Genomic DNA, 26,464 nt, shown 5'->3' with positions numbered 1-26,464 from the left:
CCACCACCAAGGCAGATCAGCACATGGTCTGTATCTTAGCGCCTCAGAGGGCTGTTGCCTCAGGCCCTGCAATGTTATGCAGCTTTCCTGAAATCACATATGTGGCCCCTATGTGAGAGAAGTGGGACTTGAACCCAGGACTTCTTCCTGAGTCTGAGGATGGCCCATTATGTCCATGCTGTGTCCCTACAACTCAAATAGCTTTCTGTTTCACACTTGATGATGCTCGGTCAATCTTCACAGTAACACACAGATAGGGCAATGTGACCTCCTTATTCTATTTCTATAACTGAATCAACAGAAAAAGCTTTACCACTGGAGGCGTCAACTGACCACCATTTTGGGACTGATTTGCTCTCCTGAGAGAATGTAAGCTCCTTGAGGGCAGGGACTGTTTCTTTTTTGTCTTTGTATCCTCAGACCCTAGCACAATGGTTGACACATAGTAGGCACTTAATAAATTCTTGCTGATTGATGTAAGGTTTTAGAGGCCACTGTGATAGTACAGGGAAAGGCAGCTTAGAATGCTATTTTAGAAAAAGACTGCAGTGGTTTATTCAGATTATCCATATTAATGAAGTCAGGCTTGCAGAACTAGAACTGGCCAACTGCCTGGGCTTCCTCACTTCCATGACAGAATGGGGCCACTCACTTGCTTACAGTCTAAGCTTCAAGCTATAGATATATTATATAAGGAAAACAACTCATGTAAAAGTGGTTCTTCTACCTCCACATCACAATGCCTATTGAAAAGGACATAGGTATTAATGGAGAAGCCACATGGTGTGTTGAAAAGAGTAACGAATTTAAAATCAGAAGACTTGAGTTTAAAATCTCAGATTTTCCACGTATCTCTGTAGCCTTGGGCAAATCCTTTCCCTCCTCCTGGTCTCAGTTTACTCATGTGTAAAATAAAAGACTGGACTAATCAATCTATAAAGTCCCTTTTGTCTCTAAGTCCCATGATCCCATGAGCTAACCTGAAAAGGTAAAGGTGGAAGGGTGGAGTGGAATGGCTCCTGAATTGGGAGTCAAGGAGACCTTGGCCTTGCTCCATGTACTTGGGCAAGGTTCCTTCTCCTCCAGAGGCATTAGCTTCCTCATGTATATGACAGATGGATGGACTAGGGAGTCACTAAGGTCCTTTCTAGCCTTAATAGTCTATGAAACACTTATTCTTGCTTTGTGAATGAAGATGAACACTTGAGGATGTCTTGGTTTCATGATGAGGATTTTCAAAATCATCTCTAGAGACCTAGTTAAAAGAGATCTAGAGACCTAGAGACCTGTATATAAGCAATCACATCCTGAGGGGGAAGGATTATGTCTTTCTTCCGCCATGTTCTACCAATCTCCTTAGCCTACAGAACTCCATCAAGTGTCACACATGCTGAGAAGTCTACATGATTATTCACGTGTACTGATAATGATTATTTGGGACAACCAGAAATACCCAGAAGCACTCTGCCCCACGTTATAGGATGATGACTTTGGGGCAATGTGGAAGGGCTGGGTCCCATCATCTCCCTCTCTATGTGGATGCAAGTTGGCTCACTCACAGATTTAGCAAACTATCCTGATGGAACTTAGGTTATGCGTTCAATCTTTTAAAGCTTAGCTCAAAGGCCACCTTCTATGTCTGATCAAGCAAATTCTCCTGTATTTGTTTTGTATATACACACAGCATCAAAGAGCCAGAGTTGGAAGGGCCCAAGAGGCCACCTAGTGCTATATGTGTACATGTTATCTCCCCTCACAGAATACACATTCACTGAGGGTTTCAATTTTATCTTTGTATCTTCAGCACCTAGTACAGATAAAGTACTTAATAAATGCTTATTGATTGACTGATTAATCTGTGCCTAAGACAGTTCACTCTCTCCACTGTTCTATAGTTACAGCCTGTACAATGCTCTTCCCCCCAACACCTGTAAATAAGGGAGGGAGGAAGGGAAGGTGAAGGGAACAGCATTTACTTAGTGTCTATTATGCAAGACAGGCACTGTGCAAAGCACTTTATAAATATTATCTCATTTGATCCTCACAACAACTCTGAGGGGTAGGTGCTGTTCCTATCCTCATTTTAGAGTTGAGGAAACGAAGGGAAACAGAGATCCATGACTTGCCCAGGCCTGAGAGGCCAGATTTGAAGTCTGGTTTTCCAGACCCCAGGCCTGGCACCCTACCCAGTGCATCAACAGCTGCTTTGGGCTGGGTTTGTGGTGTATGTGGAAATCAGGTAGATAGATGAGAATGAATCTGTAACTTGTAGTGGAAAGATCATTCAAAATGCACATCTCTTTACAAAGAGTTTCAACAGCATCATCTCACAGGTGACAGGGTCTGCTGTGAAGAACACTGGGAGCGAAGAGGCCTAGGTTCTCGTCTTGACTGTGTGTGATGCTGAAAATGGAGATGATCATGAAGGACCCTTCCAACCTCAAGTTCAAGGATTCATCTAAAATTTTAAAACTGCAAATCATGCTAGATACAGGTGAGGAATGGTCCATGATGGTAGATCTTCCTTATGGCCTTTGGTCACACCTTAGTTACACGGTTCTTAGAGACTGAGGATGTATGGGAGGCAGGGTAGAAAAAGCCCCCGTATGGCCATCTGCACCCAGGTTTGAATCCCGGCTCTGCTACTTATTACCAGCGTTACCCTGAACAAACCACTTCCCCTCTACGGGCCTCCGTTTGTCTCCTCGTTTGTGAAATGGAAGTTGGTGGGGGTGGACGAAGATGGCTTCTGAAGGCCCTTTCAACTCTATCCCTGACTCCATGACAATACGACACACAGAACTAGAAGAGGCAGTCAGGTGACAGAGTGCATGAGGTATGGAAGGTGGAGTCAGAAAAATCTGAGTCTGAATTCTGGCTGTGTGGTCCTGGGCAAGTCACTTAACTCCTTTCAGTCTCAGCAGATATGATGGTCCCTAAGGTCCCTTCTAAACCCTCCTAAGCCCCACCATCACACCCTGGATCCCATTCTCAAAGGAGCAGGAGACTTCCTGGTGGAGGCACTTGTATGACTTCTTTTCAGATTAACCAAGAAAATGTGCCTGAATTTGTTGAATGATTCTGCAACTTGAACTATTCTCATGCAAAAGAGGTCTTTGTTCCTTTGTTAAGAAGTCAACTATGCATTTTTCACACAAAAAACCTGCTCTCCCACCAAGCTTTGTTACAGGTTTGTAATAAACACAGAATAACTGGCCTATGAATCTTTGCAATTAAAGTTACCACACACACACACACACACACACACACACACTCACTCACTCTCACACTTTTGGACTTAAATATTTTCTTTACTAGTCACTCCCTCCCAGGGAGGCCACATTTGGAACAAAATGAACAAAATCAGTATTCTTTTCTAATACCTAATCATAAATTAATATGATAAAGGCTCACATTCAAATGGTGCTTTATAGATCACAAAGAGCTTTCTTTGTAAATACTCTAGGAAATGTGTAGTGTTACCTCCATTTTATAGAAAGTGCAGTGACTCGCCCATGATCGTAGGGGGCATAGCCAGGACTCAAAGCCAGATCTCCTACCTCACAGACTCAGAGCTGGAAGGGACTTAGCAATCATTTCATCCAATCCCCTCATTTGACAGATGAAAAAAAAAACAAAGCCTGGGGATCTTAAGAGTCCTCCATTTGGTGAGAACTGAAATCTAGCTTCAAACCCAGGTCTTCGGGCTTCAGGTCCTATGTGTTTTTTGTATAATAGAACATGCTGCTCTTCCATAAATTCTCCTTCAATGGTGTTGAGTTTTCCTCAACATAGATTAATGCCCATGGAGCAATAAAGGCCCTCCTGACAAAGGCATAGGCAGTACCTTAGCCTCCTGCGAACTCACTGGTCACCCCCATGGATCAAGCAGGAAATAGAGAAAGAATGAGGGGAAGGGAGAAAGAAAAAACGATGCTAACACCTTACATTTGTGAGTTTACAAAGTACTTTCACAAACATTCTCTCATCAAAGGCTTACTGTGTTTGTTCTTCTTCTCAGGTAGTGGAGGTGGTTTCTCAGGGTCACCTGTTGACTCGGGAGCAGCAAAATCAGACACAAACTCAACAGGGGCTGAAGAGCCCCCTTGCTGGAAGGGGAGAACAGCAGCGAATGGTGTGAAAGATATTGGCTGGAGGGAGGCTGGATTCTGGAGATCATCCTCTGTGATGTTGTCATATTGGGAAGGATGCCTCTCATAGGAGATTCTACAGCTGGAGCTGTCCGTGGTCTGAGAGGCTGCACTCCTCCGCTTCTTCTCAGGCAGGGCAGGAGGCATGTCCGAAGAATGCACCGTAGGCAGGGGGTTGCCAAGCTCTAGCTGTGGGGAGTTGCCTGGTGGCAGCTGGAAAGGATGTCCATGGAAAGGAGAGCCAGATTCACCAACAGATTCTGGCAATGGGCTAAGGTTACATGCTACTTGCTGAGGTATCTGGTCAGTGGCAGAAAGGTCTTGCTGCAGAAATTCATAATCAGGGTCATAGTGATCTACATGTAATGACAAGGAAAACAAATGTACCTGTTATCCAGGAGGCAAATCAGAATCTTTGTCCTCCCAACCTCCAATTCCCCTTACCACTCTTCTCACTATCCTGCTCTTTTTTCACAATTTCTTGAGACACAAAGTCCTTGTATGAAAAAGGATGAAAAAGAGAAAAAAAAATTTGCTCCCATCCTTGTAGCAGCTTTTTGTAGTCCCTAAAAAAAAGTTTTGGAGGGGGTATGCCTTGCTAAGAAAATATAGCAATATCTCACATTTATATACTCTCTTCACATTACAGCATTACAGATCCACAGAAGGCACCTTAGAGGTCATTTAGTCCAGAGGTATGTAACTGGGAAATATCTAACAAAATAAATAAAAATACAATAAAGAATAGATAATATTAATTTATGGTCTTCTAAGTCAACATATGGCCTGTAGGGATCTATTTTTATTTGAATTTGACACCATTGATCTAGCCTAATTCTCATAATTTTACAGATAAGGAAACTGAGGTTCAAAGAGTACAGGAACACTTTATGGACGCTGATATGACTAAGCCCTGGACTTTGGAGACGAGAGACACCACAGCCTAGGGGTTCATGCAGCAACTTTAAAAGGCCCCTTTAAAAAATTCACAAAAATGTTTTAATTAGACAGCTGTAAAAGAAGCACCTCCAAGAAATAATGCCTCTGCTGCTACTTTCAGATACCCCTTCGTTACACAATCAGTGAGCACCACTGGCATGCAAACCAGTACTGACTATGGAAAGTGCCAAAGGGGCAACCACACTCCAGGACTCATGCTCCTTCAAAGTGCCTGGTTTAACCGAGCTGCAACACATGACACTCTGATCCAGTGGCATTTCATCCATTCAAAATGCAAAGAGTGTCTGTAATAGTTTTCCAACTTTTTTGCAGCTCCTGCTGAAATAGCTCAGCAGGCTTTTCAGGGCTGCCTGAAGCCTAATGGTATTTTATTGCTTCCTTAGAAAAGCAGATTTTAAAAGAAATGGGTTGGATTTGAAAATGGGCTACAGTTTTAGAAGTAAAACACATGATGCACTTATATTAGCAGATGATAAAGCCTGACCATTAGGAAGATCCTGCAGGCATATTCACAGACTTCAACAAGAATAATTTAATGCAGAGGGGAAAAAGGCAAAGTACAGCTTATGCCATCCTGCTTTCCCTATTCCCCAAAAAACCCAAGATTTCCTGTTCTGTACCTGGACAACACCACTTCCTTATCCCCTTCTTGTTTCAGGAGATCCTACTCTTCCTTCAAGGCCAAGGTCAAATGTCATCCACTTTAGGAACCACTTCTTTCTAAAGAGGCTGCTGATCTCAGAGTAGAACTGTGCTTAGAATATGACGCACTTGTCACATTCTAAGTGGAAGCAGATCTATCTTATCTCCTGTACTAGATCACAAACTCCTCCAGAACAGGAGCCATGTTTTGTTCCTTGAGCAGCACAAGGTAGGTGCTTCCTACATTCTTGTTCATTAGTTGTGGTCTGGACAAAAAATAAACACGATCATGATGTTGTTCATGGCTGCTGTGCTACATGTAGTCCTGGTCTGTTAGCAATATATTGGCAGAGTTTGTGGAATGAAGGAAGTACAGAGATATACAGGGCAACCCTGAAGTCTTAGAGCAATTTTAAGTTTTAAGAACTAGTAAGTATTTAGATAAATAAACATAAGAATAACAATTACATAAATACATAAACAACAAATAAATGTTAAATAGCTATTATAGCTTAAAATTTCTCTAAGACTTTGGGGACACCCTGCATAGTGTCAGTCTAATTTCTGCTTCCATAAAATCCTGCTCAAGAGAGTGAAATTGAGAGGCTACAAGGCATGATGGATAGAATGCTGGATTTGAGTCAGGAAGACCCTAACCTGAATCCTGCTTCAGATACATACTAGTTATGTGATCCTGGGCAACTCACTTAAGCTCTTTGGGCCTCAGTTTCTGATCTATAAAACAAGGAAAAGGGACCTGATGGGCTCTAAGGTCCATTCCAACAATAAGTCTAATAATTCTATGGAATTTCTTTGCTGTACATGAAGAGTGAAGCAAAAAAATCTAAGGAGGGGCAGAATTCTCAGGTCCATGAGTAGAAGTGGGAGGAAAGAGGCCTAAATGAATAGGGCTGTTAATTTTCAGCAGTCTTATTATATAAGGGGGTTATACTATAGGTGTAGAAACCAATAGTGACAGTGGAAAGTTGCCAAAGGAGAAATGACATACTCTGAGGTTTCTGGCTTTAGTAGCTGTACAACAGACTTGTTAGAGCCAGCTTAACACAAGCTCGGACTCACCTAGTGTTTCACAGCTTGTATTCCTGGAGCACTGCCCACTGTCCCGGTCCAAGGAGGACAGCTGCTCATCGGACTTGCTCAGCTTACCAATGCTGCTGCATGGGGAGAGGCGAGGAGACTCCCCGCCATAGGAGTGGCTGCCTCCGGACAGCCTCCTCTGTGCATAACAGTCCACATCAAAGTCCTTGTGTGAAAAAGGAGGACAAATTCAAATCACTCTTGAGAAATAGCACTAGTTGATAAGAAAGGGGAAAGGTAGGAGAACTCATAGAGAGGGAGGGGAAAGTTACTGAGAGCAATCTAGCTATGATGTCCCTTCCCTCCTCCTCCCCTTACAAAGAGGAACAATAACAGGTTATAGGAGGAAGGTTTTCAGAATTATATGACAAGAGCTCCCCAACTAACGAACTGCCTTAGTGCTGCACTGTGCCATGGTAGGGATCCTGAGTCCCTGAAGGCTATGCCAAAGAAACACATTTTGTCTTTGTATTACTGGTGCATGGAACGTAGCGGACGCAGCATAAATGCTTGCTGGTTGACTGGCAGGTCCAGCCCCCTCCCCCAAGTTGAAAGGCCTTCTAATATGGGTACAGCGACTGACTATGGGCCTGTGACTGAAGCTAAGCGTGGAGAGGCTCACCACTAGCTTGGCTGTTGGGTGAGGAAATTTTTAGACACAGTGATGCTCAAAAACCCTGGTAAGCTTTAGAAAGGAAGGAATACCCACACCAAGAAAAATCACAGCTCCTATAAACATTTAAGTGACTATAATAATATCTACCACTTACACAGTGCTTTAAAATTAATGTAGCATTTTCAACATACTTTCCCCCCACTCCCTACCACAGTGGGGTAATATGAGAATTATCCCCATTTCAGAAACAAGGGACCATAAGCTCAGAAACAAAGTGATTCTTCCAAGAAAGTGCAAAGCAGGTAGAACCTGTATTTGAACCCAGGTCCCCGACCTCCAAGTCTGGGGTTCTTTCTACTACACTGTGCTCCTTTGATTCATTACACAAAGTCTTGCCCAAGGGAAGGGGAAGATCAGGTAACCTCTGGGGCTCCCTTCCATAGAATTCCATGGAAATGCCATGATTCTAAACCAGGAAGTTCTTCACCTGTTTTGTGTCATAGACCCTCTCCTTTGGCAGTCTGGTGAAGCCTATGAACCCTTTTTTAAAACGATGTTTTTTTGTTTTTGTTTTTTGCTTTTAGGCAATTGGGGTTAAGTGACTTGCCCAGGGTCACACAGCTAGTAAGTGTCAAGTGTTTGGTCTGAGGCTGGATTTGAACTCAGGTCCTCCTGACTTCAGGGCTGATGCTCTATCCACTGTGCCACCTAGCTGCCCCTAAAACAATGTTTTTGAATGTATAAGATGAAATTCATAGGATTGCAAAGGAAACCAACTATACTGAAACAAAGATTTAAAAGTATTTAAAAATTCATTTGTTGCTCAGTCTTTTCAGTTGTGCCCGACTCTTTGATACCTCATTTGGGGTTTTCTTGGCAAAGATACTGGAGTAGTTTGCCATTTTCTTCTCCAGCTCATTTTACAGATGAGGAAACTGAGGCAAACAGGGCCACGTGACTTGCCCAGGGTCACACAGCTAGTGACTAAGGCCAGATTTTGAACCCAGGAAGAGGAGTCTTCCTGACTCCAGGCCTGGCACTCTGGCACACCGTGCCTAACTGCCTCTAGACCCACTGAAATCTTTTCGTGAGCTCTCGGTCAAGAATCCCTACTCCAAAGTCAATCTAAAAAAAAATCTTTTTAGAAGAAAGTGGAGAGGCAGAAATAAGCCTTAGAAAACAGTTATGTCTAGAAGCCTTGGTTAAATCCTGGCTCTGTCACTGCCTGTGTGACCTTGGCCAAATTACTTAATTTCTCTGTTCCTTTTTTTTTCCCATTTATACAATTATGGGGGGTGGTAGAGCTGGATTAGATTATCTTGTAGGTGCCTTCCGGTTCCAAATTTAGGATCCTACGAAGTTTCTCCAGTTAAGGTCTTTTTAGATGCCCATAGGCCATTCCCAAGATCAGAAAATAACTACCACAGTACTGCTTTCAGCTTGCAGATGACCAAAGGCCAAAAGCTAATCCCATCTCCTGCTTTTCATAGCTGTGACACTATTACCTGTCTATTGATTCCAACAGGTAAACTGGAGCCACTGGTGGCCCGGCTCATGGGTGCTACCACGGCCACTCTGGTAGGGGATGGTGCTGACTGCCGCTTTTTGGGTGGTAATGCTGGTGGAGGACTGCAAGACAAAAGAAGATGCCGCTTAAGAGACCCCAGCAAGAAGAAAGAGAAAGTCTCCTTTCCCAATTTAGTCAAAGACACTCACAAGAATATCCCCTTTCTCTGACATAAGCTAGTTGGCCCCAAAAACTCTTCCCCAAATAACGTGTCCAGATGCAGCAGAGTCAGGCTTGAAAACTTTCCCAGGGACAGCAGAACCCAATAATAAAGACCCTGCCAAAGTCTGGATAAATCAGCCACACTGTGAAGTCAAAACTTAACAATCCAGCCTTCACACCTAACTGTGACTCTCACTTCTGCCAGATGAAGCCCTATAAATAGTAAGAAACCCCAAATCAGTGGACTCTTCTTCACTCAGAATCAAGTGCCTTGGCTTTCACATGGCTGAGATGAAGAGGTGGAGAAAACGTCTGATGAATGTTTCATTTGAAAATCACGAGGCCCAACTTTTAAGTAGTCAGGAACCCAACCAAAATCTAAATTCTTCACTAAGCCGCATTGCCCTCATCCCTCAGGTTTTCCAGCCATCGGTGCACTGAAGGCAGCAGGTGAAGACTGGAGAAGAACTTGGAAACAGGAAGCTGATGAAGGTCATGTTACCTATTATCCACCACGCGGATGCCAGGGAGGGGGGGCTTGGGAGGAGCAACCTCTTCATCCGTGGAATCAGGAAGCAGCAGCTCCGTTGACTGGGACATGCCAGTTGTCTTGTTGAGAATCTCCATTTCTCGGTCAGTCAATGGGAGCTCAGGTTGGCTGTGGGATTTAAAGGAGAGATGGGGGTTACTGAGAACCGAGGTGGACGGAGTCCCTCGTAGTAGAGTTAATTTCAGAGTGTCACAGGGCAAAACATTTCAGATGTACTGTATGAGGATCTGGGCTCCAGGCCTGGTTCTGCCACGTCCTACATGTGTGAGGCATTCCGCCTGTCCGGGCCTCAGCGTCCTCATCTATAAAATGAGGCTGTTGAACTAGAAAACCCGAGGTCACCCTTCAACTCTGAATCTATGCTCCTACAAATGTATATGCACTAAGAATGAATATGCACTAAGAGGAAAAGACAGAGAAGTGCCTAGGGAATGGCAAACTATTAGAGTCTTTCGGGAGAGGCCACATAGCACAGTAAGAAGAACATGGATCTAAGGGTGAGGAGAGAAGGTGGAGTTCCAGCCCTGTCACCCCTCTATAAAAAGGCCTCAGTTTCGTTGTCTGTAAAATTAGTGAACAACATCAACTAGTTTTTCAGCTTCTATGGGTTCTAAAATTTTATGAGTAAAAGCTGTCAAACGTTGGCCTATAATATACAACTGAGTAAAGTGCTTAACTTTTCCATAATGTAGCCAAATGTTCTGGTATAATGAACAATGTGATGCAATTTCCTTGCTACCTCCCTCAAAAAACAAAAACAAAAAGCCCCAGACCAAAAAAACACACCTACAAAGCCGTCAGATTTTTAAAAAAAAAGATGTTGGTCATACAAAGCTCAAAAAATGTTTGTCAAACAAAGCAGTCAGATAATGAATTTTTTTTCACAAGGCAATTGGGATCAAGTGACTTGCCCAGGGTCACACAGCTAGTAAATATCATTTGTCTGAGGCTGGACTTGAACTCAGGTCCTCCTGACTCCAGGGCCGGTGATCTATCCACTGTGCCACCTAGCTGCCCCACAGACAATGAATTTGTAAAGGCCTCTTCCTAAACACTCACGGCCAGGCACAACTCAAAACTCTTTTTGTATCCTCTTTTGGGTAGTATGTTTCTAGACTGATGACATTAAAAACAGACACTATGCTTATCTCACATAAAAGTTTACAAAGGGCATTCCTCATCATAATCCTGTGACATTGATAGTGTGAGTACCATTTCCTATTTTCTACATAAAGAAAAAGCCTGAGGGAGTCGGGGAAGAGACTGGATAGGTTCGTACAGCTAGTGAAGCTGGGATTCAAACCAAGGTGCTTGGGTTCCATGTCCTCTGCTCTTTCCACTATCTTGAGCTACCTCTTACAGATCTAGGATTGTAAGATTAAAAGAGGTCATGCAGGGGCAGCTAGGTGGTGCAGTGGATAGGGCACCGGCCCTGGAGTCTGGAGGACCTGAGTTCAAATGCAGACTCAGGCACATAACACTCACTAGCTGTGTGACCCTGGGCAAGTCACTTAACCTCACTGCCTAGCCAAAAAAAAAAAAAGAGGTCATGCAATCAGAAGTAAGCCACTTCATGTTCAACAGCATGACCAGATTTGGCTACCATTTCTCTCTTGGCTATGGAGTTCCCATTCTAAGAGTAAGGCTGAGAAGCTTACCTGTCAGGCTTGCAGGCTGGTGAGCTGGGCTTAACTGGACTCGTGGGAGATGGATGCTCCTGCTTCTCTATCGTGAGTCTGACAAGCTCCTAAATCCAAAACAGAAAAGTCATGAGGCAGGCGTCAATGAAGGGAAACTCTCCTCTCATCTCCATTATCATCCAACCAACCTTCCCTGTAAGGCTAAGGATTTGGGGTCCTCTCTTTCTACTTGAATGTCTTTTGTAGGTTGTAGTCCTCAGCTTTCCAAAATGCAAATAACCACATGACACCATGAAGAAATTACCATAGGTACCTACTTGAACTTCCTTCCAAAATCTCCCCTCCAAAAATACCCATGTCATGTTTCATGCCAAAAAATTTCCCAAGCACAAAGGTTTCTGCTTCTCAGAAGAAACAGTCTATTGTTTCTAAAAGTGAGGAAGATGAACATGATGTAGTGAACAATAAACTCCTTTTGAAGCAGGGATGCTTCGTCTTTTTGTAGGGTGGAGCTAGCCTTTAGCTCCCTAAAGTCTCGAGATTACGATGTCTGTGTTTGCATGTGTTCATGCTATGAGCTGGTAGTTGGCGTTTCTGAGCAGGGAAAAGAGAGGAAGTGGGTCACATTGTAAAATAATAATAAATCACATTTCTATAGGGATCATAGATTGAAAAGTGGCTGGGACTCCACAGGCTATCTAGCCTGACCCCTTTATTTACAGCTGAGCCCCAGTCAGGTAGGAGCTGAACTCGGACCCTATGACTCCAGAACTTCTGTGTGTGTGTGTGTGCGTGTGTGTGTGTGTGTGTGTGTGTGTGTGTGTACACGTACACACACATATGCTGGAAGGGAAAGAGGAGATTGTTTTGACAACCTCTGGTCTTACATCTATCTAGGAAAAAAAACCCCAATTTTAGAAACATTTATAGAGCCAGAATGGATCGTGGGTGAAAGACATTAACAAAACAACAAGAGCCACAGCACTTTGGAATCTTAACAGAAAAGTGGGGGGGAAGGGAGTAGCACTTTAGTTTCTGAGTATGGAGTCTAATCTTATTTCTTACTAACTTTTCACTCCTAAATTTGCAAAGAAGATGGCAACAAAATCCTTTCCGTGGACCAAAGGAAGATGGAGTGGCAGGCTGGCCCCTAGGTGAAGAGCTACAAAATTAATCTCAATTACAAAAGCATAGAGCACGCAAGGAGAGCACGTGCCATCAGATTCTCTAGAATGAGGCTTCACTACAGAGGCATTTGGAGTTGCTACTCTCCCATTCTAGAAGGGGAGGCACTGGCAGGAGAAAGGGGAAGAAGTGAACGTTACTATTTCCCTAGGAATTATTAAAGTTTTATAAACACTTAAAGGCAACTACCTATCTAGCTCTTCTAGCTAAAGCAGCAGAAGAGGAGGTAAGAATACAATAATCCCACTCTACATGCAGGCCCAACAGCCATCAAAATAAGAAAGGCTCATTTCCCCACAATGCCACCTGAGGAGAAAGGGAACATTCTATAGCTACAAAGGCCAGCCAGCTAATTAAGCCGTTACAAGATCAACAAAAATGAATTCTGTTCACTCCTGCGGCAAAATGGAACTATCAAATCAGAGTATTTGATGCTCTGTATCAACAGGATACGATGCTGAGGTTATTGTACAAGTCCTAATCAAGTTTTTGGGCCAGAAAATGCATAGGAAAGCCTTTTGAATCACATGCAAGGTGAAGGGGAGCAATGAAACGCTGGGTGCCTATTCACATCTATTCAGAGAGTAAAGAATGCCTCAAAACTTCATTAGAAATCAGAGCTCTAACTAGGAATATTTTCATTTGGGGCAAGCAGAGGATAGTCTAACCAGAGGTACAACTGCACCACGAGAGAGGATAGCATGACCCCTGCCCCAGCAAGGGTTGAAGGGAAAGCCACCCTCTCCCCAAGCGGGTCAGAGGGACAGGATAAAATGTGGCTAACATTGGGAGGTCCCTCTCCTCCATCCCATATCAGCAACCTAAGGCAAAGGCCTGGTCCTCCAGGGATGGTTACGGTTCTTTTAGAAATGAGAGTGATCATCATTACACAGCCAGTCTCCCTCAGAGAGACACAAACAGCTGTGAATTCTATTTCTGGAGGGATGGAAGAAGAACCAAAGAAAGTCAGGCACATATGTGCAAACCTTTCTTCTGACTTCTAAGATGGTGCTTGCTGCATGGTTGCAAATCTTCCATTCACCCTTTCTCTAGCCTGGGACTGAAGGTCTACAAACATAACAAAACAAAAACTGGAGCTCTTTTCCCTATGAGTAACTTCCATGCTTAAAGAGACCAGACACGTAGAGTTCTGCTTGTATTTTCTCTGCTGAATGAAAGGATGTCTTAGGGATCACTGTGGCCAGTGAGGCCTCTATGTTAACACCCCGATCACATTTGACATGGCCTTTCAAGACTGCAGCCAGTGGTAACAGGGTTTCAGCAGAGCTCTGGGGAGGGCTGTTGACCATTTTTGCTCCACTAGATGCATAAGCATTAACAAGGCCAAGTACAGTTCTTTCAGAATTAGCTCCTTTTGTCAGGCTGGTACAGCTGGAGTTGACTGACCTTGGGGGCATGACTGTTTGCTCAAGCTTTTGCTTTACATGTGGGTACAAGAAGAGTTTGTTAAATTTCTATAGAGCTGGCTCTGCAATGATGAGGTTAACTTTGCCCCCTTTAACATGCATTCCTAGTGTTCCTAACAGTAACTGACCTGGTTAGAGTTCAGAGTCCAATATATGTCCAGATTATATTTTTACTGGTCAATCTGAATAACCATAGGATGCTATAAAAGATAATCCCACAGGTAACTGCATTGAGGAGAGAGTGACACCTGGGTTCAAGTCTTGGCTCTCAATGCTATGACCTCAGGAAAGTCATCTTAACCCCTCCAGTCCTCACTTTTCCTCATCTGTAAGATGAGGGCACTAGATGGACTAGATAAGCTAAGAGAACACACCTAGTTTTCCTCAATGATTCAAGTCACCAGGCCTACACTCAAGAAGAGAGTGACCAGGATGGGAGGGCACTGAAGACCATGTCACTGGAAGAGAAGATTGACTTGAGGAGTTGGGGAAGTTTAACTAATGGGGGAAGCACGGCCGCTATCTTCAAATGTTTGAAGGGCTAACCTGAAGAAGAGGGAACAGGATTGTTCTAGTAGGGGGAGCGAGTTTGCTGGTCAGGAGGAATGATTTAAAGTACCTGATGGAAACCACAGGAAGACAGAGTTCCACTGGAAAAGTCAGCAAAAACACCCTAACAATCAGCACTATCCCAAAGTGGAATGGGCTGCTTCGAGAGGTAGTTGGTTTCTCTTTGCCTGTGATATTTAAGTGAAGACCAGATGACTACTTGCCAGAGATACTCTAAAAGGGATATCTTCTTTAGGTTAGATAGCATCTGAGGTCCCTTTCAGCTCAGGTCTTATGCTCTGTAATAGTAATGTGCCTACGAAGACACTTAACATCTGTGTTCCTGGGGCACTTCACAAGGTTTTTTCCTTCACTTTTTGCTGCTTCCTCCTTCAGAGCAAGCTATAAAAGCTGGTGACGGACACTAAAACTGAGGCTGCTTTCATGTTTTTTTAAGGAAGCATGATCAGACACTTTGAGAGCTCAAATGACTGATGATACCACATCGTACATGCAGCAAAAGGAATGAAAGTAAATGACATTTTAAGCATGAAGCAAAAATGTATTTTCTGAGGATTTGCTGGCAACTTGACAGAGTATGCTCTGTAACTTCTGTGCCATCGCCTTGTTTTTTCATCTTTGATCTAATTTAACCTCAAATATTAGCTGCCTGATATATAACATTCAAACGCTGACTTCATCACTGAAATAGGGGTGAATATTAAAAGACTGCTCTTCCTAAAGATTACACAGAGAGGCAGAATTGTGAAGAGGATGAAAAGCTGATCTTAGAGGATGGAAGATTTGGGTTCAAGTCTTTGTCTCAGAAACATAATGTATTTGTGACCCTTTCCATGTCCCAGATGAGTGGTTTTCAAACTTTTTATCTCAGGATTCCTTACCACTCTTAAAAATTACCGAGGACCTCAAACAGCTTTTGTCTGTCTGGGTTACATCTACTGATATTTACCACATTTAAAATAAAAACTGATCAAATTTAAAAAAAATTAATTTAAAATAAAAACCCCATTTTATATGAATATAAATAATAATGTATTTTTAATGAAAAACAACTATATTTTCCAAAATAAAAAACTTAGTAAGAACAGTGGCACTGTTTTACATATTTTTACAAGTCTCTTCGCTGTCCAGACTAATAAAGACTACTGGCTTCTCATATCTGCTCAAATTTGCTGCGATACATTGTTTTGGTTGAAGTAAATTACAATGATCCAGACTCAAACAGATACGTAGTTGGAAAAGGGAGGAGTATTTCAGTAGACAAATAATATCTCAGTATTATTATGAAAACAGTCTGGACTTTGGGATCCCCTGAGAGGCTTGGACCACATTTTGAAAATCATTGCTCCAGATAAGCCCCTTAAGACTACCTAAATAGCTTTAAAAAAAAGTTCCATCTGTACTGGTAGGAATTCCTTGCATCCATTAAATCACTGGTTTAGACCAAAAACAAATGCTGCAGCATTTAGGTCTATGCTCACATCTCTGTAACTCTTAAAGGATTACAAAGTACTTTTCTCAACAACAGCTCTGTGAGGTAGGCAGTGCAAAAGTACAATTGTCCTTCTTTTACCTCAGATGAGGACATGGTGACTCAGCTTTTATGTGACTTTACCATGGTCATCTAGTTGGAACCAGAACCAGAGCTCAAGCTTAGGGCTTCTGACCCAAAGACCAGGGTGGCTTTCCCACTGGACTAGGCTGGCTTTTGTGTAAAAGTCCAAAAGGGGATCTGAAGGTATATTTAATGCTCTTTCTAGACTAGCCCTGAGCTTTCATTCCTTCTCTCTGTTCATTTTATCCACAAAAAAACGATGGAAATGATGGGAGGATTTCAAGTTGCTGAAGGTAAACCATTTTATAAATGTCTTTATTCTCTCCTTGGCGACAAGAGGGGAATGCATCTAGCAAAGACGAATGAAGACAGAATGTTGTAAATATCCAACTGATGACAGCACTCTCAGCCAGGTTATTCACTGGCAGGGCCAATGGGGCACAATTCACCAATAAGCGCGTATTCCACACAACTTCACAGTAGTAGCCCCCATTTCAATACCCATCTCCAAAGGTCTACCTGGAAGGTGAAACCTACTTTACTCGATAGACACAAGGCATTGCTGGAGGTCGCCTATATCTGTTCCATCTTTTTCTTTCCCTTCCTGTTTGCCTACTTAAGTCACACGGGAGTTGGTCTGGCCCTCAAGGGCCTGAGGCCAGGGTACTGTAAAATCAACTTCACACCAGCTCATGTCACGGTCCTTTCATCTAAAGATCAATTCTTGAGAGATATGGTTACTCATACCTCTTTGGCCTTAACTGAGGAGGTTCTGTGAATCCCTGGAATATACTGGCCAGAGCAGTGATTACACAACTTAAATGCTTCCCTTAAACGATGCTGCTTAATAAATTTCACAGGACTTTTTGACACAAATGCAATGTTATAATGGTGACAACAGGGGATTTTTCTATCCTGCCCACAGCCCAAGGTTTTTAAAAAAGCTGATAAACAAAGAGCAAAAGCTTCTTCCTCACGCAGGAACTGAGTAACAAACATTCAAAATAGAGAAGTGTATTTTTGTCTGATTGAGTAATATCATTAGAATAGCTCTTAGGAGTTTCACTTCTAGATACAAATTGGCATTCCTTAAAAAGGCTAGAAACAAGGCAGCCAGAAGCAAGCTCAAATTCTTCCAAAGTGAAATGAGAAGGAAGGACAATGAGGATAGAAGACTAATGGTGCTGGGAAATGTCTGAATTAACATCAGCAATTATACTTGGAATACTATTTTAAAACCAGGATACTCTTTGCATCAGAAAACAAAAAAAAAACCACATGCAGCTGCAAGAAATTTCAAACCCAAAAATTAAAGGTAAAGAGGGGGGTAACCTGCTTCAGTTTCCTCCTCTATTAAATCAAACCTGACCTTGGAGACAGGAGTCAGATTAAACTGCTCTGAGGTCCCATCTATCTTGAAATTTGATGTGATTTGAGAAGCCAAAGGAACTAAAGTTAACTGTGAATTACTGGAAAAACTTAATAATCTACCAATACCTGGCGATATAAAAAGATTTCTTGGCCTAGAACAGGCAATCTAATAACCAAGAGTAATAGGATGGATCTGAGAAAGAACACATTTGGGTCAAATAAAAAGGAAAACTGCTATTCCTTACAATGGTTAGAGCAGATGTGATAGTTCTGTACCCAAACATCCTTCTTTTTCCTTGATGAGTTAAAAAAAAAATTCTATCTCATGCTCTAGTTAAGCAGGTTTACTAAAGGGAAATTATTAATTCTCAAAACATCAGGTGGGATATTATAAGGGTTTAAAAAAATGGAGCATGGGCATACCTCACATTCCATGCATGAAAATCTGAATTCGCAGTTGAGACAAATTAGGGGGTGATCATTTTGCTTTACAAAAAGATCCTCCAGGAATTTCCTTTAAGGAACCTTCTTAGTGCATTTTAAATACGATTCGATCTATACACAACTTTTTCAGGAATATGGTTACATTCATCTAAGTAATCATGAGATGAGGCATGACACTAACAAGATCTATCGTCATAATTTCTAGGAAGGCACCAATTTAGAAAATAATTTATCTATTTACAGGTGTAGAGTTTTTTGTTTGGTTGGGGTTTTTTTTGGGGGGGGACAGAAGAGGAAATATGTGATGATAAATTACATTACTCATTTTTTGTTATCCTGTAAAAAACAGATCACATTTAACAACTGAATGAGTTACTTCAAAGGTGGTGAGTCAGTTCAAAAGAACATGCCAGTGCTTCTCCTCCAACTGTGACGACTACATCCTCATAACCATACTTCATTTCTGTATTCAGTGCTACTGGTCTCCCCTCCCCCTTTACCCCAGGCTGAGCACAGTTCCTTTACAGTACCAAGACATTAGCTTATAAGGTGTCCTGGCCTAAACAGGTCAACAGGGGAGGCTAGAAGCCAGATGGTCTCCAGAGTAAGGCAAACAATCCTTCAGGGCTTTTCTTCAGACTCAAGCACTCCTGGAAATAGGACCTGACATCTCTCTATGACTAAGAAACTTAACAACTTTCTAACCTCAATTACTGTAACAGTGGGAGGCCAATCCTGCATACTTCCTCACTGACCCCTACCCCCAATTTTATTTGTAGATGTCTTGAACTGGGGATTTTACTTTTACTTTCTTCTATGTATTCTAAGATGTGCACACCCTCTTCTATGTATAAAATGACCCCACTGCTCTATGCAACTGCTAAAGTGATTTTCCTAAAGTGCATATCATAACACTGAGTTAATCAACTCCATTGATTCCCTATGACTTCTGGAATCAAATGGAAAATCCTTTGTTTGACATTTAAAGCTTGTGACAGCCTGGGCCTGGCTTGATGCCCGCCCCTCTGTGCACTCCACAGGGTGTAGCAGCATGTAACTTCTTGCGGTTCCTCACACACGACACTCTGTCTCCCATCTCCAGGCTTTGCACTCATTGTCGCCCAGGCCTGGAATGCTCTCTCCTCACCTCTATTTCTTGGAATCCCTGATTTCATTCAAGACTCACCTTAAGCACTGCCTTTTGCATGAGGTCTTTCCTGGTGTTATGCTTCCTCCTCCAAGGTTATACTGTATTTGCCTTGTATGTGTTTTGTATAGAACTAATTAACTATCTATGTATCTATCTACACACACACACACACACACACACATATACACACGCTGTATTCTTCATTAGAATGCAAGCTCCTTGAAAGCAGGGACCTTCTGCCTTGTCTTTATATCCCTAGCACTTCACACTGTGCATGGTAAACAGTGGGCACTTAAATGCTTGTCAACTGAGAACAACTTTGACAAAAGTATGTCTCTTTTTGTACTGGCTACTTCATAAGTCACAGCTAGGACAACTTTAGACAGAGTAGATAAGTGAGACAACAGTGTTTGAGTGTTCATGACTCTATGTGGAAAATCAGGTCAGGAACATAACAAGTTTTCATGCTCAGAAACTCAGTCTAACATCCTTTCTGAGCTTGGTAACTTCTTGAAAATTACTTTTTATTTGATTTTTGCAATGGCCTTTGGTCAAAAGTACTGAAAATCTGGCCTAAAAAAGACCTTTAAAGGGGCAGCTAGGTGGTGCAGCAGATACAGCACCAGCCCCGAAGTCAGGAGTACCTGAGTTCAAATCTGGCCTCAGACCAAACACTTGACACTTACTAGCTGTGTGACCCTGGGCAAGTCACTTAACCTCAATTGCCTTAAAAAAAAAGACCTCTAAGTAAGAGCATTTCTAGATGAAGACTCAGAAGAGCTAATGGCTAAAGCCTATTTTAAACCACCCTTTGGGATAAGAATGAGACAGATACATTGCTCCAAAGATGAGTTCAATAGCTGTGTACCCCTCAAACATGACACCTCAGTGGTGTCTCTTTTTAGAAAGAAGGTTACTTGGGAGTTGCTAAAAAAGCAAGGGACCTCATGGCATTGAACATTTGTGCTGGGACAGACTTTAAAACAACATCTATTAGGGCTGGAAGAGGTTTTAGAACATAGAATGTCAGAACTAGAAGAGATCTGAGAACCTACAATGTCAAGAGCTGAAAGGCACCTTGAACACAGAACATCAGAACTGGGAGGGGGGCCTTAGGACACAGAATAGTAGAGCTAGAAGGGACCTTAGGACACCGAATGGTAGAGCCAGAAGGGACCTTAGGACACCGAATGGTAGCGCTAGAAGGGACCTTGGGACACCGAATGGTAGAGCTAGAAGGGACCTTAGGACATAGAATGGTAGAGCCAGAAGGGACCTTAGGACACAGTGCTAAGAGCTGGAATGCACCTTAGAGGATGTCTGGTCCAACCTCCTCCCTCCTCCCAAATGCAGGAATTCTTCCCATAGCATCCCTGATAAACTGCCACTCAGTCTCTGTTTGAACAATCCCAATTATGAAGAGCTCATAATGTATCCTGCTCCACTGCTGGACAGCTCAATTGTTAGAAAGGCCTTCCTCATACTGAGGGAGAAATTGCCTCTCTGTAACTTGCATTCCTGGGTTATGGTTTTTCCCTCTGAAGCTACTGGGGAAGGGAGTTATGTTGATGCATCTTTCAGGAAACTGACAATGGGGCTAACCATTTGAAAAAGAATTCAAAACTGAAGTAGGTTTCCACACTAGTTAAGAGCTCAAAGGAAAGATTAAGCAGAAGGCTTAAAGGCAATGCTCCTGCAGGGGAATGAGTCTAGTTTTTCCTACCAAAAAGTGACAAAAAGCACTTTCTGGAAAACGAAGAGGTGACAGTTGATGTGCTGTTTCTCAGAACACCTCCCATCAGATTTCGTTCAGGTAACAAAACATGCCCTGTCAGACATGCAGTGTGAAAGTTCACTGCAAATTTAATACAATACTCAGTGAAGGTGGGTTGCTTCTGGCAAGTTCCTAAACTGCCAGGATGAAGAAATGTGCATTGTTAAAGTCGCTAGATATACCTCTCCTAAGAGAATTAAGTAAATAACCAGATAGGACAGCTCATTAAGCCCCAACTGATAGAAGAGATTAAAATGTATTAATGTCACAAATAAGTCCTTTATATTTTAGGTGCCCCTAAGAGTATCTGCTAATCAAGAGACTTATGCACAAATATGGTTATTTCCTGTTCTTGCATGTCCCACCACAGAATATGAGTATGACATCTGAAGCACAGTACCTTTACTCCATCCAAAACAGCTTTGATGACTTCTCTCACAGTTGTGACCATCTCTTTATCTTCTGAGTTCACACCTTCCAGCATCACTTGATCTGACCAGCGAATGAGATTGGCTAGACTCTGGTATACCCGGCTGTAGCAAGAGGAGATGGCTGAGCTAGAGGGGAGAGAAGGATGCCAGGACTGGTGAAGTAAGCAAGAACATGGTCTGATGCTTTAAGAAATCCTACCATTGAATAAGTTGTTGGAAAATGGAATACAATTCCAATACTGGTGGATTTTCCCTGCAGCATCAATGGTGTTGAGGTAAAATTCCAATATTTACACAGTGTCTCCCCATCTTCTTCCATAAAAAGGTATTATTTACTTATCACCCATAGTCTAAACCACCATGCCACCTCTGTGAATTGTGACCCAAAGGCTCATGATCTTTTTATGGCAGGTTCTTTGGAAAGAGTGATCATAACCTCTTACTACATTGTAATTTATTAGAATTTCTTCCTTAGTAAGCTGTGAATAAAACGTTCAGCTTCTCAGCTCTTCTATTCTATTGTGACTTAGTGTCCCATAGGCCCAGCTTTTGCAGATCTGTGATTGTTGCTGGGGGTGGGGTCATGGGGTGTGGATCAAGGTCCAAAGCCGTGAGGTCATTTGCTCTCTACTATAAGTTTAAGAAAACAGAAACTTTGGTTATTTTGAGGTTGCTTTAATGGCTATGCAGCAGTAGCCAAGAAAAAGATATTTTCATAATTTTGCCATGTACTTTAGAATCACTTTTCAGATAACTTTATTTATGCTTCCTTGGAAGGCTGAAAACCATTTTCTTTTCATTCAGTGTATTAAGTGTTCGGTGCATTAAGTATTACCAATGGCTGGGTCAGGGGGAGTTTAATGAATACCCTTTCCTTCCTCTGTGGAGGAAGGTTGATTGGCGAGGCAGAGAAGAGAACAGGACTGAGGTAGCCATTTAGGAATAAAACACCCTATTTGGGGGAAGAAAATACAATGTCTCAAAGCAGAATGAAAATGGAAGTGTTTAGCAAAAGCACTCTTATGACAAAGCCATGGAAATCAGATAACGAAAAAAAGTAGTTCAAATCCAAGTCTGAAAGGAAAGTTACATTTTTTTCCCCTTAACCTATCATTCAGTTCTGTCCGTGCATGTTCAAACAAGAGATGAGGGAGACTAAAATGCAAGCTACTTTCAAGTCCCATTAGAAACAGAAAAATGTCACAAAACAAGATGAACTCCTCACCAATTAGCTTCAAGAAACCATGGCACAAAGGATCAGCTGTGAGTCTGGGGCTAGTTACCTTGGATAAGGGAATGAAATGAGGATATCTTAATTTTTACAGTGGCCTAAGCAGAAAGAGTCTTAAGAGTCAGAGGCAGTAGACTTGGGGTCAAATCCTAGATTTGCCACTTATGAGCTGTGGGACTTTGTAAAAGTCATTTCTCCTCTCTGGGCATCAGTTTCCCCATCTGCAAAATGGAGGGTATGGCTGACAGGACCTCTAAGGTCCTTTCAATTCCAGATCCTATAATCCTTCTTTGAAAACTCCATTAGGTTGAATGTTCCCATAATGAGGAGACATTGCTGAAAAAGGAATTCCTCCAAAATAATTCTGGTAGGCTGATTAATCTTCCATGGATGTAAAAATCAAGGAGTCCACTTTATGCAATTCACTTCTACCTCTTTGTGATAGCAATGTTTACCTAGAAGCACAAAAGGAATTCTACAATCATACTGTTTTCTTGCACACACCGTCCATCTGTTTCCCCCACTCCCCCCCCCCACCTTCTATGCACTACCTTGTAAGTAAAATAATATTCCTCTTAGGTTTGCTGTCAGGAAAGGAAGGAGAGAGGCAGGTATTATGAAAATGCTGCCTGGTGGGTCAGTCAACTCCCTGTTTCTGAAATGAAGGAAAGCAGTCTTGCACATGCCTGCAGCAATGCTGTTCTAACATGTCTTCCAAGACATCTGTTGATAAGTTAGTGAAGTAGACTCATCTGTCATCATTTATAGAGCCTACAATCTATAAATGTAATTATCTTTGGATCTCTCCCAGTGCCTAGCACAGTGCCTGGCATATAGTGGGCACTTAGGAACCAGTAGAGAACTAATAAATTTCTAAGGGGCCTTAGAGACCATTTAGTCTGACCCACTTCATTTTATAGATGAGAAATCGTGTCCAGGGTCACCTAGTTAGAAAGTGGCAGAGCCAGGTTTCGATTCCAGGTACTCCAACTTCCCACCAAGCGGTGTTTCCATATTACCATGCCACCTCTTAAATGAATGAACAAAACAGCACACGTGAAGACCAGATGCCAAATTAACTGGAGGATGAGGGTTGAGCCAGGTTCCAGGATAAGCCCTGATTTTCTGCTATATAAAAATCCCAGCTGTCTCTTCTAAGATTAATCCAAGGAGCTTTCAGTCAATACGGGCCAGTTCAATGTGTAAATGGGCCAACTAGCAGAAATCCTATGAAGGGAGCCTAGGGGGCAGATGGGTCCTTGGGAAATGGTAAGATACTCTTCTGCTTTATCTCTCCGAAGGAGGAAAACATTCCTCTCACTGTCAGCTTCTGAAAGCAGCTCATAAAGCCTTCAGTCTCAAAAGGACACACAAGTACAAAGCCATCTCAAGGAATCAAAATGGGTATGCATTTATCCTCATCAGGTAAGACAGCAGGAAAACATGAAACCAGCAGGAAATCTGACAGCCACTCAAGACCTGTCTCAATCTGGTTTGCTTTCAATGAGGATTTTATTCTATTAAAAATAAAACAAAAAACTTTTCATGTATTATTGAACAAGAATGGGTTGTTCTGGACAAATCTATTGCTTTACTCCTTAAGACAGACATGCACTCTCTAGCATCTAAAGTATCAACTCCATATAATTTTCTTAAGTATTCCCTCTCAAATTCACCCTTCACATCATGCCCAAATAGCCTTTCTTAAATGTCTATTTGTTGATGCCACCCTTTACTTCCAAGTTTTCCTACTGAATATTGAATCAAGTTCTAACTCCTCTGCACAGCATTCAAGGACTGTCCTGATCTGATACCATCTTTTTTCTACAGCCCTAGTCCCTGAGAGGAGAGAGTGAGGCTAGTGACTTTGCATAGCCCTCCCTCACTTAAATCCAATTCACTTGCAAGTTATGACACCATCTTCTTTCAAGGATGAAGGACAAATAACAACCTGTGAGTAGTCCAAGCTGCCCACTGGGGACCCAACTGGCCACTTCCAGTTGGGCAACTAATCTGTGTTCTCTCCTCTCCTCACCTCCCAGATTGATTTTTTTTTTATTAGATAAAAGGGGCCATGCCTTGGCTCATTTCTTAACCAGCCTTAATCACTGAATGGGCTTGCCTCAGTCAAAGTGAAAACTCAGCTTAAAAAGGCCAAGGTCTCCCACTGCATCCTGGGCCAGTCGTCCTGATCTGTATTTCACCATTGGACCCAGATGGCTCTAGAGGAGAAAGTGAGGCTGCTGACCTTGCACAGCCCATCCTCACTTAAATCCAATTCACTTGCATGACATGGCATCACCTTCCTGATGTCATGGTCCTCAAGAATGAAGGACAAACCACAACAACCACCACCAGCCTAATGCCCTACTAGTCACCTCTACTACGTACCCTCTATGCCAGTCAAACTGGACTCAGTCCCAATACACAAATAGCTCTTTGCTGCCTCTGGCCCTTTGTCCAAGTTGTTTCCTATGCCTGAAATGTCTTCCCCTTCTCTTCTTTGCCTGCTGAATCCTCACCTATTCTTTAAGCCCCATTTCCTCCAGGAAACTGGTCCTGGTCCCCTGGCTGGTAACTATTTCCTCCCTTAGGTCTCATTTAGCACTTCACTTCCATTTTAAAAAATGAATTATTATAGACTACAGTTACTTGTATTTGTGTTTCAAAAATTAGTAACCTGAATTTATGAAATACTTTGAAGTTTACACAGCATCTTACTCACAATAACCTTGTGAAGTTGGTGTTACTGATAGTATCTCCATTTTACACAGAAGAAAACAGACTCAGAGAGTGAAGAGGGGGTTGCAGTGAACTGTCTTACTGTAAGCTTTATGAAGGCAGGGACCACCTCTTATTTAAATACTGTTATTTCTCCTGGTATCCAGTACAATGGTCTACATACAATAGGTGTCTGATAAGTAGTTCTGTTAGGATCAAAGGGCAGCAATTCCTATAAACTCCTGACAAAGCTGACACTGCGGGGAAGACCAGCCTTTTTCTCACAGGCTTCCAGATTTCCACATATTAGCAGATGTGAACTCAAGTTTGCAATAACCGAAAATCTTTGGGACAGTCAATGGAGTAGGAGAGAGGGTTAAGGATGCTCCTGTTTTACATACTGCATGTGAATCACGAGCTTGGATTTAATGTCTGAATAAAACCAGGCTGAAGATCTAGATGTGTCTAGATCAGTTCAATTATTACAAACAGCTTAACAATTCAATTCAAAAGACATTTAGGGGGTGCCTACTATGTGTGAGGTGAGGGGAACATAAATATGAAAAAGATGCAGTTCTGATTCTCAAAGCATTTATCAGGGGAGCACGTGGAATGAGACAAAACTTTGATTAGATGCTCAGTGTGAGAAAGGGACAAAGAAAGTGCCGTGTGGTTTCAGAACAGGAGGAGGAGATCCATCCCACCTGACTGGGGGAAGCTTCATGGAAGAGGAAACTTGAAAACTTGCCAGAGTAGAGCTGGTTAAAATAATCATAAAGAGACCTCAGAGGTCATGAAATGCAACCACTTCTTCCTGAAGATGAGGAAACCAGCTGGAGGTCACAGAGTTTTACTAAGTGGCAGAGCCGGCATTCACAATTAGCCCTTTGAACTTTAAATACATCACTCAGTCTGAGGAACTGATCATGCTTAGACTCAAGAACATTCGGGGTTTTTTCGGGGGAGGAGGTTTATGATAACTATCTTCAGATATCTGAAGGGCCATCGTGTGGGTGAGGGATTAATCTTGTTCTCCTTAGCCCCAGGACACAGAAGAACTAGAACCACTGGGGAGAAGTTATAAGAGAGACAGACTTTGGCTCTGCATAAGGAAAAAGCGTCCTAATAATGGGAGCAGTTCAAAAATGGAACAGGCTATCTCAAAAGGTAAATAAATCCTCCATCAGGGAAGATCTTCAAGCCAAGACTGACTGGTCAC

At 42.4% G+C, this 26,464-nt stretch overlaps 1 protein-coding gene across 4 annotated transcripts in view; it reads right to left on the bottom strand.

Moving 5' to 3' along the window:
* The window catches only part of RAPGEF1 (Rap guanine nucleotide exchange factor 1), a 187,878-nt gene that overhangs the window by 67,830 nt on the left and 93,584 nt on the right, over window positions 1-26,464 (bottom strand). For all 4 annotated transcript variants that reach the window (XM_078149982.1, XM_020973494.2, XM_078149981.1 and 1 more), the window contains 6 exons: window positions 21,263-21,419; window positions 11,405-11,493; window positions 9,699-9,854; window positions 8,973-9,096; window positions 6,834-7,017; window positions 4,001-4,507 (listed from right to left, as the gene is read on the bottom strand). In XM_078149982.1, coding sequence (XP_078006108.1) covers window positions 4,001-4,507; window positions 6,834-7,017; window positions 8,973-9,096; window positions 9,699-9,854; window positions 11,405-11,493; window positions 21,263-21,419 — 1,217 coding nt within the window. The remainder of the gene's footprint in view (window positions 1-4,000; window positions 4,508-6,833; window positions 7,018-8,972; window positions 9,097-9,698; window positions 9,855-11,404; window positions 11,494-21,262; window positions 21,420-26,464) is intronic.

This window comes from Phascolarctos cinereus, unplaced genomic scaffold (genome assembly GCF_003287225.1).
Source record: "Phascolarctos cinereus isolate Bilbo 61053 unplaced genomic scaffold, phaCin_HiC Scaffold_2;HRSCAF=192, whole genome shotgun sequence".
NCBI classification, from domain to species: domain Eukaryota; kingdom Metazoa; phylum Chordata; class Mammalia; order Diprotodontia; family Phascolarctidae; genus Phascolarctos; species Phascolarctos cinereus.
The sequence above is the reverse complement of the archived record's forward strand: the minus strand, read 5'-3'. Positions and strand labels throughout refer to the sequence as shown.